The sequence below is a fragment of the Dermochelys coriacea genome, chromosome 5 (genome assembly GCF_009764565.3).
Source record: "Dermochelys coriacea isolate rDerCor1 chromosome 5, rDerCor1.pri.v4, whole genome shotgun sequence".
Classification (NCBI taxonomy): Eukaryota; Metazoa; Chordata; order Testudines; family Dermochelyidae; genus Dermochelys; species Dermochelys coriacea.
The window spans coordinates 124,040,003-124,052,317 of NC_050072.1; the positions used below are offsets into that span (position 1 = coordinate 124,040,003).

A 12,315-nucleotide genomic window follows, 5' to 3' on the forward strand; every position below is an offset into this window, starting at 1 on the left:
ATTGCAAGAAATCACAGAGTGAAAAGCTATAGCTGGATTTTAACAAGGGCTGGATAATGTTATGGCCATTAATAACATGCATAATAAAATAAGGATAAATCAAAACTCAAGCGCCAGTGGCTAGGTGTGCTGTGCGGATTGAGATTTGTCTTCCTCTGAAATAATAGGCATAGGCCTGAAAGAGAGAGGAACTAGATTTAAAAATCAGATAGAAAATTGAGCTATGTCAAATCCTATAGTCTAGTTACCTGCAGTAATATTAGCATTTTCACGTTCAATTCCCTTCGTAGACATTAATTAATCCTCACAACATTCCTGTCATGTTCATTAATGCATCACTGTGGATGTGAGAAACTAAGGCACAGAGAGGTGAACTAACTTGCCCCAGTCACAGAATAATTGTAGGCTGATTTTATGTTTCCTACTGCTGTCCTCTGGTCCCTGCTCACTTGCTTCACAAATTGTCAACGTTCAGGTTTGACAGGTTTCAGAGTGGGAGCCCTGTTAGTCTGCATCAGCAAAACCAATGAGGAGTCCTTGTGGCACCTTAGAGACTAATAAATTTATTTAGGCCCCCCAAATAAATTCATCCGATGAAGTGAGCTGTAGCTCACGAAAGCTTATGCTCTAATAAATTTGTTCGTCTCTAAGGTGCCACAAGTCCTCCTTTTCTTTTTGCGAATACAGACTAACACGGCTGCTACTCTGAAACCAAATAAATTTGTTAGTCTCTAAGGTGCCACAGGGACTCCCCGTTGTTTATGCAGGCTTGAGTTTTCATCTGAAAGGTAGCATCTCTAGGTATGCAGTGCCTGCTAGCACCATGCTGGCCCAGTGCTTCACTAGCGACTCAGAGGGCACTCTGCTACCTGCTGAATTATATTGCACAATGCAATTTAATCTCTCTCTCTCCCACCCCCCCCACCCAATAAATGGCAGAAGAAATGGGCTGCCATCAAATTAACCAGGTAGTTACAACTCTTCTATCCCCCCTCCCCCCAGTGTGTCTCTCCCTTCCCCTTGGTTTGGCTGTTTTGCTACCACACAGCTGTAGGGACTAGCACTGCGGAGGGCTATGGAACAGGAGGAGCATAAACCAAGATCCTCCAAGACACTTAGGCTCCTCGCTTCCACTGATTTCCAGGGACATGAGAAGTCTAAATGCATTAGAGGATCTGGGCCACGGGGTAAAACCTCGCCCCATTCTTCTCATCTCCTGCGCTGGAGCCTCTCCTTTACCCCGCTCACTGCTTTTACTTTCTCCCCTCAGCTCAGCCACTTCCCCCAGGCCAGAGGCAAGGCTGGAGCAACCATCTACGGGAAGGGCACTCTGACTTCACACTCCTAGACACCAGCGAGAGCTGGCAGCCATGGCAACTATGGGCAGAATGGCTGCAAAGCCTATAGCAGGAGGGCAAAGAGCGATGGCCGCCATGTTTACTAAGGGCAGCCTGGCGTCCTAGCCCGTGGACGGGAACGGGAGGTGGCCGCCATGTTTACTAGGGGCAGCGTGGCGTCCTAGCCCGTGGACGGGAACGGGAGGTGGCCGCCATGTTTACTAGGGGCAGCCTGGCGTCCTAGGCCGTGGACGGGAACGGGAGGTGGCCGCCATGTTTACTAGGGGCAGCGTGGCGTCCTAGCCCGTGGACGGGAACGGGAGGTGGCCGCCATGTTTACTAGGGGCAGCCTGGCGTCCTAGGCCGTGGACGGGAACGGGAGGTGGCCGCCATGTTTACTAGGGGCAGCCTGGCGTCCTAGCCGTGGACGGGAACGGGAGGTGGCCGCCATGTTTACTAGGGGCAGCCTGGCGTCCTAGGCCGTGGACGGGAACGGGAGGTGGCCGCCATGTTTACTAGGGGCAGCCTGGCGTCCTAGCCCGTGGACGGAACGGGAGGTGGCCGCCATGTTTACGAAGGGCGACACGCTACGCGAGAAGCTGGCGGGGATTGGCGGAGCGGCTGTCACCGACCGCTTCCTGCAGGGTCGGGGGGGGGAGGCCGGAGGTGAGGCGCAGTGGCCGGGCTGGGGGTGAGTGAGGATCAGCGCCGGGTTGGGGGAGCAGCTGGGTCCCGGGGTGCCTGGGCTGGGGGGAGCAGCTCGGGGGGAGCTCAGTGCCTGGGAGGGGGATTTGGCCCCCGGGCTGGGGGGAGGGGGAGGGAGTGTCGGGGGAGGGGGGATTTGGCCCCCGGGCTGGGGGGAGGGGGAGGGAGTGTCGGGGGGAGGGGGGATTTGGCCCCCGGGCGGGGGGGGCGAGGGAGTGTCGGGGGGAGGGGGATTTGGCCCCCGGGCTGGGGGGAGAGGGAGGGAGTGTCGGGGGGAGGGGGGATTTGGCCCCGGGCTGGGGAGAGGGGGAGGGAGTGTTGGGGGGAGGGGGATTTGGCCCCTGGACTGGGGGAGAGGGGGGGAGTGTCGGGGGATTTGGCCCCCGGGCGGGGGGGGCGAGGGAGGGAGTGTCGGGGGGAGGGGGGATTTGGCCCTGGACTGGGGGGAGAGGGGGGGAGTGTCGGGGGATTTGGCCCGGGCGGGGGGGGCGAGGGAGTGTCGGGGGAGGGGGATTTGGGCCCCGGGCTGGGGGGGAGAGGGAGGGAGTGTCGGGGGGAGGGGGGATTTGGCCCCCGGGCTGGGGGGAGGGGGAGGGAGTGTCGGGGGGGGGGGGATTGGCCCCGGCTGGGGGGAGGGGGGGGGGAGTGTCGGGGGGAGGGGGGATTTGGCCCCGGGCGGGGGGGGGAGTGTTGGGGGGAGGGGGGATTTGGCCCTGGACTGGGGGGAGAGGGAGGGAGTGTCGGGGGATTTGGCCCCGGGCGGGGGGGGGGGGAGTGTTGGGGGGAGGGGGGATTTGGCCCCGGGCTGGGGGGAGAGGGAGGGAGTGTCGGGGGGAGGGGGGATTTGGCCCCCGGGCTGGGGGGGGGGAGGGAGTGTCGGGGGGAGGGGGGATTTGGCCCCCGGGCTGGGGGGAGGGGGAGGGAGTGTCGGGGGGGGGGGGATTTGGCCCCCGGGCTGGGGGGAGGGAGTGTTGGGGGGAGGGGGGATTTGGCCCCTGGACTGGGGGGAGAGGGAGGGAGTGTCGGGGGATTTGGCCCCCGGGCGGGGGGGCGAGGGAGGTTGGGGGGAGGGGGGATTTGGCCTCCGGGCTGGGGGGAGAGGGAGGGAGTGTTGGGGGGAGGGGGGATTTGGCCCCCGGGCTGGGGGGAGAGGGAGGGAGTGTCGGGGGGAGGGGGGATTTGGCCCCCGGGCTGGGGGGAGAGGGAGGGAGTGTCGGGAGATTTGCCCCCGGGCGGGGGTGCGAGGGAGTGTCGGGGGGAGGGGGATTTGGCCCCTGGGTGGAGGTTGGGGGGAAGGGGAGCGTAAGGGGAAAGGGGATTTGGCATCTGTGCTAGGGTGTGTGGGGGCGAGTGTCAGGGAGAGGACTTGGAGAACTCGACCTTGGGATGGGGGGGGGGGGAGTATCAGTTCATTGGGGTGTGTAGGGGTCAGCCCCTTGTCGGTGTATGTGGGGGGGGGTCAGTAATCAGCTCCGTCCCTGGTCTGAGTGGGGTGGGGGTTGACTTGATCAGTGGGGTTTGTGGGGTGTCAGTGCCTTATCTACGTGTGGTGTTGGGGATATCACCCCTGACGGTAGGAGGGCATGCACAGATATTTTGTGAGAGTGTTTTTTTTCTGTCAGTCTGTTGGTTCTGGTTTCTTGTTGTTTCTGTTAACAATGCTCTCTGTGGAAAAACGATCATCCAAATAACAAAAGCATGTTCTGCTGAAAAATGGGGAAATTGTTAAACACAAGGAACTGAAAATTTTCCTTCAGTCAAATTTTAGAGAGAGAAGGGAGTGGGAGAAGGAGAGACTTGAACTTATAGATGTTGGAGATGTCAAGGCACTTTATAAGGACATTTCAAGGACTGTGTGGACCTGCTGTAACAAGCTTTATGAAGGTGACTTCAAAACCTAAGACACTTGAAAGGGTCACTGTCAAGTTAAAAGAGCGTATTGCAAAATAAAGCTCTGATTGAGCAAAGCACTTAATCTAGTGGCTCTCAACCTTTCCAGACTAGCATACCCCTTTCAGGAGTCTGATTTGTCTTGCGTACCCCCAAGTTTTACCTCACTTCAAAACTACTCGCTTACAAAATCAGACATAAAAATACAAAAGTGTCACAGCACACTACCACTGAAAAACTTCTTACTTTCTCATTTTTACTATATAATTATAAAATAAATTGATTGGAATATAAATATAATACTTAGGTTTCAGTGTATAGTGTATAGAGCAGTATAAACAAATCATTTTCCGTTTGAAATTTTAGTCAATGCTTTTTATGTAGTCTGTTGTGAAATTAGGCAAATATTTAGATGACTTGATATACCCCCTGGAAGACCTGTGCATACCCTTGGAGGTACATACACGTGCCCCTGGTTGAGAACCACTGATTTAATGCACATGCCAAATTACTTTACTCACATATGCTTGCAAAGCAAGTGGTTGCAGGTTTAGAACCTAATCTCTTAGCTTTATTAGAAATATCACTGTAAATGATTAAAATGGAAAGAAGTTTAAAAACTATATTTGTTTATGCTATGCATTTTATTTACCTTTTCCTTTTGTTCAGCTTGTAGGTAGAGGTACATCTTCAGCTCCTGTGAATGGGCTCAGCATCAGAGAGGTCAGTTGAATTGTGTCCATTTACGTCATCTGAAGATCTGGCCCTGAACTAGTCTGTTTCATGCAGGTTCTCCTGCACTAGTACAGTGCTGCAAGCTTGGGTTAAAAACACTTCTAGGAAATGTTTATTGGTTTGTTTTGTTTTGTTTTAATCCCACTTTGGGGGGAAACCTGTAATAGAAATGGTGGTCTTGAATTTTGCAGATTATTTTTAAAATTATTTTGGGGCCAAATTAAAATGGAGAGTGGCCCTTTAAAGATATTCTTGAAACACCCACGGCAAAATTCTTCATAAGATGGACAAACTGTAAAAACTGGCTCCTAGACTCTCCTTTCAATTCAATAGGACTTGTAGGGTCTCTACCTCTCTTTATATCAAGTGGCCAGCACTCATAACTTCCACTGACTTCAGTGGGCATTGGATCTGATTATGGTGGGAGAAATTTGATTAATAAGGATTGTTATGGTGCCACTTTCCTGATGTAATCTCATAGGCTCGTCTAACAGTTCTCTTAAAAATGCAACTGAGGGTCATTTTAGAAAAGGAATAGGATGTGGGAGGCCAAGGACTGAGCCAGCACAGAGGCTGACCAATGCTTTCTTGGATCTGGATGTGGTCCCATCAGCTTAGAGGTTGGACAGTGTGGAGAAACATGCTGCTGCTTTCTTCATTTACTGGAGGATTTCAGTCTTCAGGATCATCAAGCTAATGCTTTTCACTAGCACTGGGTCAGTGGTGCTCAAACTTTTGAACTGGTAACCCCTTTCGCATAAGCCTCTGAGTGCAAGCCCCCCTATAAAGTAAAAACACTTTGAAATATATTTTACACCATTATAAATGCTGGAGGCAAAGCGGGGTTTTGGATGGAGGCTGACAGTTTGTGACCCCCCTCCCCCCATGTAATAACCTCATGACTCCCTGAGGGGTCCTGACGCCCAGTTTGAGAACCCCTGCACTAGGTTTAAATGGCCAGTACCCCATTCACATGCACCTCATTTAAAAACAGTAAGATATAGGGAAACTGTGATTACACAGGCTACTTCAACCAAGTTATGGTGTGTTTGCTGCAGGAAGTCTCCACTCCTTCCTTTCTCAATATATAGGTCAAGGAGTGGATTAATAAACCTTTAAAAAGCAGTAGGTTTCAGTGGAATTAAAAGAAATAGCCTCAAACTTTCTCTCCAGTGTTCCTATTTATAGCCTTCAGATGTTGGCAGATATGAAAAGATCTGCTGCTGAGCTTTGCCAGTGCACTTCAGCCCTGAACCACAGCATTTCCTTTTAGCACAGTTGTAACAGAGTCCAAACGTGCGGTAGATGTATGGGGTATAAGGAGGAGTGTTACCAAATCCTTTAGTCCTGACTCTGGTCTGAATTAGAATGTGAGAATCCTGATGGAGAACATCACTGTACCAATCCCCTGCCACATCTGAGATCTCTTTTGTAAGCCATCAGATGGAGCAGTTCTGTCCCCCTTCTTGTTGTTTGTTGGTATTTTTTATGATTGGTGCATTTTTAAGTCTTTTATTTAAGATCCATTAAAATAAAAATGGAGAGAAACAATAACTTGCATATGTATATGAGAAATTAACATTTAAATATCTATATTGTAGTAGGTCATTCAAGATAGGAGCCCCATTTATCGAAGCACTGTACAAACATGTAAGATGCAATCCTTGCCCAAAGAGCTTATATTATAAGAAATATTCAGGTCTTGACAGTGGTCTCAAGCCCCTATCCTAAAAAGCTTACAGTTAAAATAAAAAATGAATAATACATAGCACTTGTATATCATTTTTAAGCAGTAGATCTCTAAGTATTTTAAAAAGTATTCTTAGATTTCTTTGCATGTACATATCAAAGTTAGATGACCATATCCACTTACAAAGTTTTAATTTACTTCTAATGTTCTCTACAGGAGCCTGATCCCAAAGACCATTGAAGGCAATAGGAGTCTTTCGTTAAGGCACTAACAGGGTTCAAAGATTTGTTCTGAACTTGTTGGAGTAATATCTTTTTATTGTATCTCATCATACATTGTTCTGACATTCATAATACTAGCCCAGCCAATTTCTTGTAATGTTTACTTTAAATCCTTATCTTCTAAATCCTTCGTGGGGTCTTTTTCTGGAGTCCGCTGTTGTGTTTTGTGTTCCTGAGGTGTGTTAGGCATGCAGATACCATAGCGATAAGCATGCTAGAAATCCCTAAAATAGTACTGGTTAGATGGTAGATGTTTATTAAACTTGTTCTTTGTGTTTTAGGAAGAGCTGGGAATCTCCACTCTTTACCCACAATGTCTGGGATAGGCAACAAGCGGGCGGTGGCAGAGCCTGGCCCCTCTGGGCCCCCAGAGAAAAAGGCAGGGGTCGAAGACTCAGGAACCACAGTGGAGACCATTAAGTTAGGAGGTGTTTCCTCAACAGTATGTATATCTATGGCACCCCACTCAACCTCTTCCTTAATGAACCCCCAACTAACTGATCCCAGCCATGTCCTGCAACTAATACAACCAACCTCCTCGCCTCCACCATGTTGTTTTGTTTTCATCCTCGCCCAAGCCCAAAGATTTTGCTGAAAGGCCCTTTTATAGAAAGGGGTAGAACAGGCCTGTGCTGTATTAACTGCACCGATGTGATTCTCACCTCTGCACAGGAGGAGCTGGACATCCGGACGCTGCAGACTAAGAACCGAAAGCTGGCAGAGATGTTGGACCAGCGGCAGGCCATTGAGGATGAGCTGCGTGAGCATATTGAGAAGCTGGAGCGGCGGCAGGCCACCGATGATGCCTCTCTGCTGATTGTGAACCGCTATTGGAGTCAGGTCCGCAGCATGCTCAGTCGAGCTGTCTTGTTCTCTCTGTGGTCTTGTCTCATTTACTCTGATGCTGATGAAGTTATGTATCTTCTCATTTGTCTCTTCTTCCAGTTTGATGAAAATATCCGCATCATTCTTAAACGCTATGACCTGGAGCAAGGTCTTGGAGACCTTCTGTCTGAACGAAAAGCCTTGGTGGTGCCAGAACCAGAACCAGACTCAGACAGCAATCAGGAACGTAAGGATGAGAGGGAGCGAGGTGAGGCCTAGTGCCATGTAGTATGTTGTCTTTGGCAGGTTTGGAAGATGGTCTTCATTGAGGGAAGTGTTGATGTTCTGTGCCCTCTGGGAAAATGAATGATTTGCAGATACTGTAGACTACTTCTCCCACTACAAACAAATGTACACTCATCCATTTCTTTCATCTTTGTCTCCCAGGAGAAGGGCTGGAGCCAGCATTCTCCTTCCTAGCCACCCTGGCCAGCAGTACCAGTGAGGAGATGGAGTCTCAGCTGCAGGAGCGTGTGGAGTCCTCCCGCCGAGCTGTCGCCCAAATTGTGACAAAGTATGACAAGCTTCAGGAGAAGATGGACATGCTGTCCCACAAGCTAAATAGTGGAGGTATGACAGAGCTGGTTGACTGTGAGAGCCTATGCTCGCAAATTCCAACTTTCTTAACACATTGAGTTGGGGTGAACCAGTTCCTGCCATGTAAGTGGTAAGGGCCATATTTTCCCTCTCAGACTTAAGCATCAAAATGAAATGCCCACGTTTTCCAAAGCACTCAGCACCCATCAGCTGCTATTTGAGAACAGTGGGGTCTGTTGGCTGCTGAGCTCTGTTGAATATCTGTCCCTCAGTGCTAAAGTCCTTCTTCAGATAGTTAAACTACGTGAATGATGAAAACTATACCTTGTATGCGGGGTCTATGTGGCGGGCACCTCCAGTGCTGAATCACCAGCTTATCCACTTGGAAATACTTAAGTCCCAGTGGAACCTTATAACTCTGACGTAATCTGCCATTACACAAAAGCTGCCAAGTGCAGCAGTGTGGAAATTATATCCAAAGTGGGAACAATGGAAACTGGTACCAGCCTCCTTCCTTTCACAATTCACCAGCAATGTGGGCTTTTGGAAGACAGTTCTTGGATTCTTTGTGCTTTGAGGCAATAATTCACCTGTACAAGATGTTAGCTGTCTGATTCCTTGGGTATGTTACTATTTGACACAGAGATGTATGGTAACCACATAGCGCTGAGGGAAGGTTGCAAATTCCAAACGGGCTAATTCCTTGAAAAGGTTCTTTGTGTAAGGTTCAAATGAACTGAAGAAAAATTCTGCAAAAGCAGCTGAGATTTCCATGTCTTTCACCTCAAAATAAAAGTGACCTTAGGTTCACTTAATTCCCAGGCTCAGTTCCCTGAAAAGTCTGTGAAGCTGGCCTGAGTTTTGAGTTTGTAGTTTAGGAAAGCCACACTCAGCTCTGCACAACAGACAGTGAATTCTTGTTCTGTCCATAATTTTCCCCACTGCCCAGATGTGCCTAAATGTTGCAGGACCCATGATATTTGGGAGCCTGCTAATTGAAATGACATAATAAATAAGAACTAAGGGTTGAGCAACTCTCTTCGTTGAGATTCCCCTCCACTTTTCTCTTTCCACCACACTAAATAGGTTTATTATGTTGTTTACCCTTCCCCTTTGCTTGCTGATTGCTGAATTGAAGACACTGGTCCATGACTCCCCTTTCATTTCCTTCCTCCCACTGCCTTCAGATGCGTCATTGGTGGATGAAGCCGTCCAGGAACTAAATTCCTACCTTGCACATGAAAATGGACGGCTGCAGGAACTGGCTGATTTACTCCAGGAAAAGCACCGAATCATGTCTCAAGAGGTACAAGAAAGAAAAACAGAATCTGTCTGTGTGTTTGTGCTTATTTGATCCCTGTCTGGAATACTGAATGATCCTGGTTACTGTTGCACAGAAAGCATGTTACTGCCATGGAGAGGGTGAACTGTAGAGCACCAGGGATGATTAGGTCTGAAGAATTCAAGTTCTGAGCAAAGGTTAAGGGAAGAGTAATTAGTTTTGGAGAATTGTAATGTGCACTGTACTTCTATGTGAATCTGAAGCAGAATCATGTGGTAAAGTACATGGCAAACTTGACTGGAGCAATAAACTAATAAACTAAATCCAAGTGTTAGAGGGACACCTGGTTTTATTGTTAGAGGAAAAGGGGATTGAGGGCGTAGTTGGGGGGAAAGAAAGCAGGGAGGTGCTACTAAGATGCTCCCAAAAACAGCTGGCACGTTGGAGCTGACATACTTCTTCTGTTCTGATGGTTATTTGTGGTGTAAGAGCCTTCATTACAAAATGATTGTACCTGCAAGGAGTATGAATTACTAGCCAGGTTTTCCTTCAACTCTTGAAATTCCAGTTCTGGTTAACCAGTTAGAAAGCTGGCCTGTCAGATGAACGCTTGAAGGATGTATGTAAGAAACAATTACAAATATTTAAATGCAGAACTCGGTGCCCCATGTATAATGCATTTAGGCAGCTTCAACCTAACTTCACCAAAAGCCGCAAGCATCTTGAGTTCTTCACTTCCCATTTTTTCCTTCACTGCCCTCGCCTGAAATTTTGAACCGCTGTCAGTGCCATCCTGCCCCTTTTCTCAGAGTGACTCCTGAGCAAAATACAGATGCCCTGGTAATGAACACTGTAGAATTGCTGAAGACTAAAAGTAAATGGAGCCAGGCAAGACTAAGTGAGTGAAGTTAGTGCTGGGCAATCCTGGAAGGCTGTGAATCAGACACTGCTGCTTATCTTGACGTATGCTCTCCTTTGTCCCTTGGCTACAGTTCTCCAAGTTGCAGGAGAAAGTAGAGATGGCAGAGTCGCGGGTGTGTGTGCTGGAGACCATGATCGACGACCTTCAGTGGGATATTGACAAGATCCGCAAGAGAGAGCAGCGGCTCAACCGGCACCTGGCCGATGTGCTGGAACGGGTAATCACCAAGCTGTTTGAAATGAGAGCCAGGGCTAGAGCAGTTTGGAGCTCAGCAACACCTGTTAACATCTTCAGAGGGAATATTGCTGAGAGAAAGAAAGGGGAATCTTTACGGAGCCTTCCTCTACCTTACTAAACCACTGCTAACTGGAATGGCATAATAGACGTGAGCTAAGGATGGAGTGACTGTCTTCTGTTTGCGCGAATGGGTTAGGAAGTGTGGCAGGATTCAAGTACTAAACGCTTTTGTTACACAATCTTCATTCTCATTGCAGGTGAATTCGAAAGGTTACAAGGTATATGGAGCTGGGAGCAGCCTCTACGGGGGTACGATCACCATCAATGCTCGCAAGGTAAAACCTAAGGCTGTGGGGTTGGTGGGGTGAGGGGAGGCTTTGATTGGTGAGGGAGAAGAAGGATGGTTCAGTGGTTAGGGCAGTAGCCTAGGGCTGAGGAGACCTGAGTTTGTGTCCCTGCTATGCCACAGACTTCCTGTGTGTCTTCAGGCAAGTCACTTAGTTTCTCTGGGCATCAGTTCCCAATCTCTAAAACAAGGATAATAGCATTGCCCTTTATATGTCACAGGAGTTATGAGGATAAAAACATTCAAGACTGTGAGGTGCTCTGATATTATGGTATTTTGGGTAATATGAGTACTGTAGCTAGATAGATACAAAATGAGTTTTTTCAATGCATTTAAAAAAATTCTTGTGTTTCTTCTTAAGTTTGAAGAAATGAACGCTGAGCTGGAGGAAAACAAGGAGCTGGCTGGGAACCGCCTCAGTGAGCTGGAAAAATTGCGTCAGGATCTCGAGGAAGTGATGACACAGAATGAGAAACTGAAGGTAGGAGCAAAAATCTCTGGGGAACATGAAGGCAGATGGATGTGATTGGCTCCTCTCTGTTTCACTCTGTTGAATCTGTGTAAAATCTCTTTAGTTCCTTCTGTGAAGCTAGATTTTCTGGTCTGTCTCTGTTTCAGGCACATTCTCTGTGCTTGGGTGAAGTTTTATATGCAATAGGTCAGGATGCTAATGGGAACCTGGGGTTTTGCTGTTACTAGCATTTCTGGTATAACGGTTTAGTCTCTAAGGTGCCACAAGTACTCCTTTTCTTTTTTGGTATAATGGTGATACCATATGGTCAATAAAGGGAATTGTAGCTGTCTATTTCCTATTATGTGTGTTGGTCTAATCAATTCATTAAATCTTCAGTGACCACCTGTCAACGCTAATAACTGCCCAGAAGGACAGGGGTTACCTTTATTCCCCAACTCATAGTCTGGTTGTGGGGAACTAATGCAGAGCTCAATGCTCAACAAATCCAATTATCTGACTGAGAGAAAGAGTCTAGTAAATGGAAGTGAAAGATGAGAAAAGGGTTTTAGAGCTTCTGCAATGGGTGGAACAAACTGACTCAGAACTGTTCCAACTTGATGCTACTGCATTTTTAAGACCTATTTTTTTGTTTGTTTGTTTGTTTTCAAAATTGCTTGCACTGCTGCCTCTGTGAAATGAATTGTTGATTTCAGTCTGGTTCTTGGTAGTCCACATTATAGAAATCATTCCCCCCCCCCAAATGACAACCTGGGTGACAGGAAGATCGTGTGAGCCAGGAGAATGAGTTATCTCACTCCTAGAGCTGACTTGTCCAGGTCCAGGGCAGGCATGCTAGCTGTGTGGTGAAGGGAAGTTTACCATGCTGCTATCTGTGCCATGTCTCTGGACTCCAGGCTGTTAAACCAGTAACTTTAATCAGTACTGAATTCATACAGATAAAAAACTCCTGCAATGGGATAGTTCACAAAGCCATTACCTTGCCCTGTGGAAATT

General features: G+C 48.2%; 1 protein-coding gene across 10 annotated transcripts in view; it reads left to right on the forward strand.

Moving 5' to 3' along the window:
* Positions 1 to 12,315, forward strand: part of RNF20 (ring finger protein 20) — a 43,361-nt gene that overhangs the window by 16,116 nt on the left and 14,930 nt on the right. Inside the window, exons 1-10 of one of the 10 annotated variants that reach the window (XM_038402970.2) lie at positions 1,857 to 2,003; positions 4,602 to 4,655; positions 6,920 to 7,080; positions 7,311 to 7,478; positions 7,584 to 7,731; positions 7,911 to 8,093; positions 9,248 to 9,366; positions 10,335 to 10,481; positions 10,759 to 10,836; positions 11,209 to 11,328. In XM_038402970.2, coding sequence (XP_038258898.1) covers positions 6,952 to 7,080; positions 7,311 to 7,478; positions 7,584 to 7,731; positions 7,911 to 8,093; positions 9,248 to 9,366; positions 10,335 to 10,481; positions 10,759 to 10,836; positions 11,209 to 11,328 — 1,092 coding nt within the window. In that variant the 5' untranslated portion in view covers positions 1,857 to 2,003; positions 4,602 to 4,655; positions 6,920 to 6,951. Of the gene's footprint in view, positions 1 to 1,856; positions 2,037 to 3,656; positions 3,927 to 4,601; positions 5,384 to 6,919; positions 7,081 to 7,310; positions 7,732 to 7,910; positions 8,094 to 9,247; positions 9,367 to 10,334; positions 10,482 to 10,758; positions 10,837 to 11,208; positions 11,329 to 12,315 lie in introns of those variants that run through there. The other 9 variants (XM_038402968.2, XM_043515268.1, XM_038402969.2 and 6 more) reach the window with 9 other exon arrangements.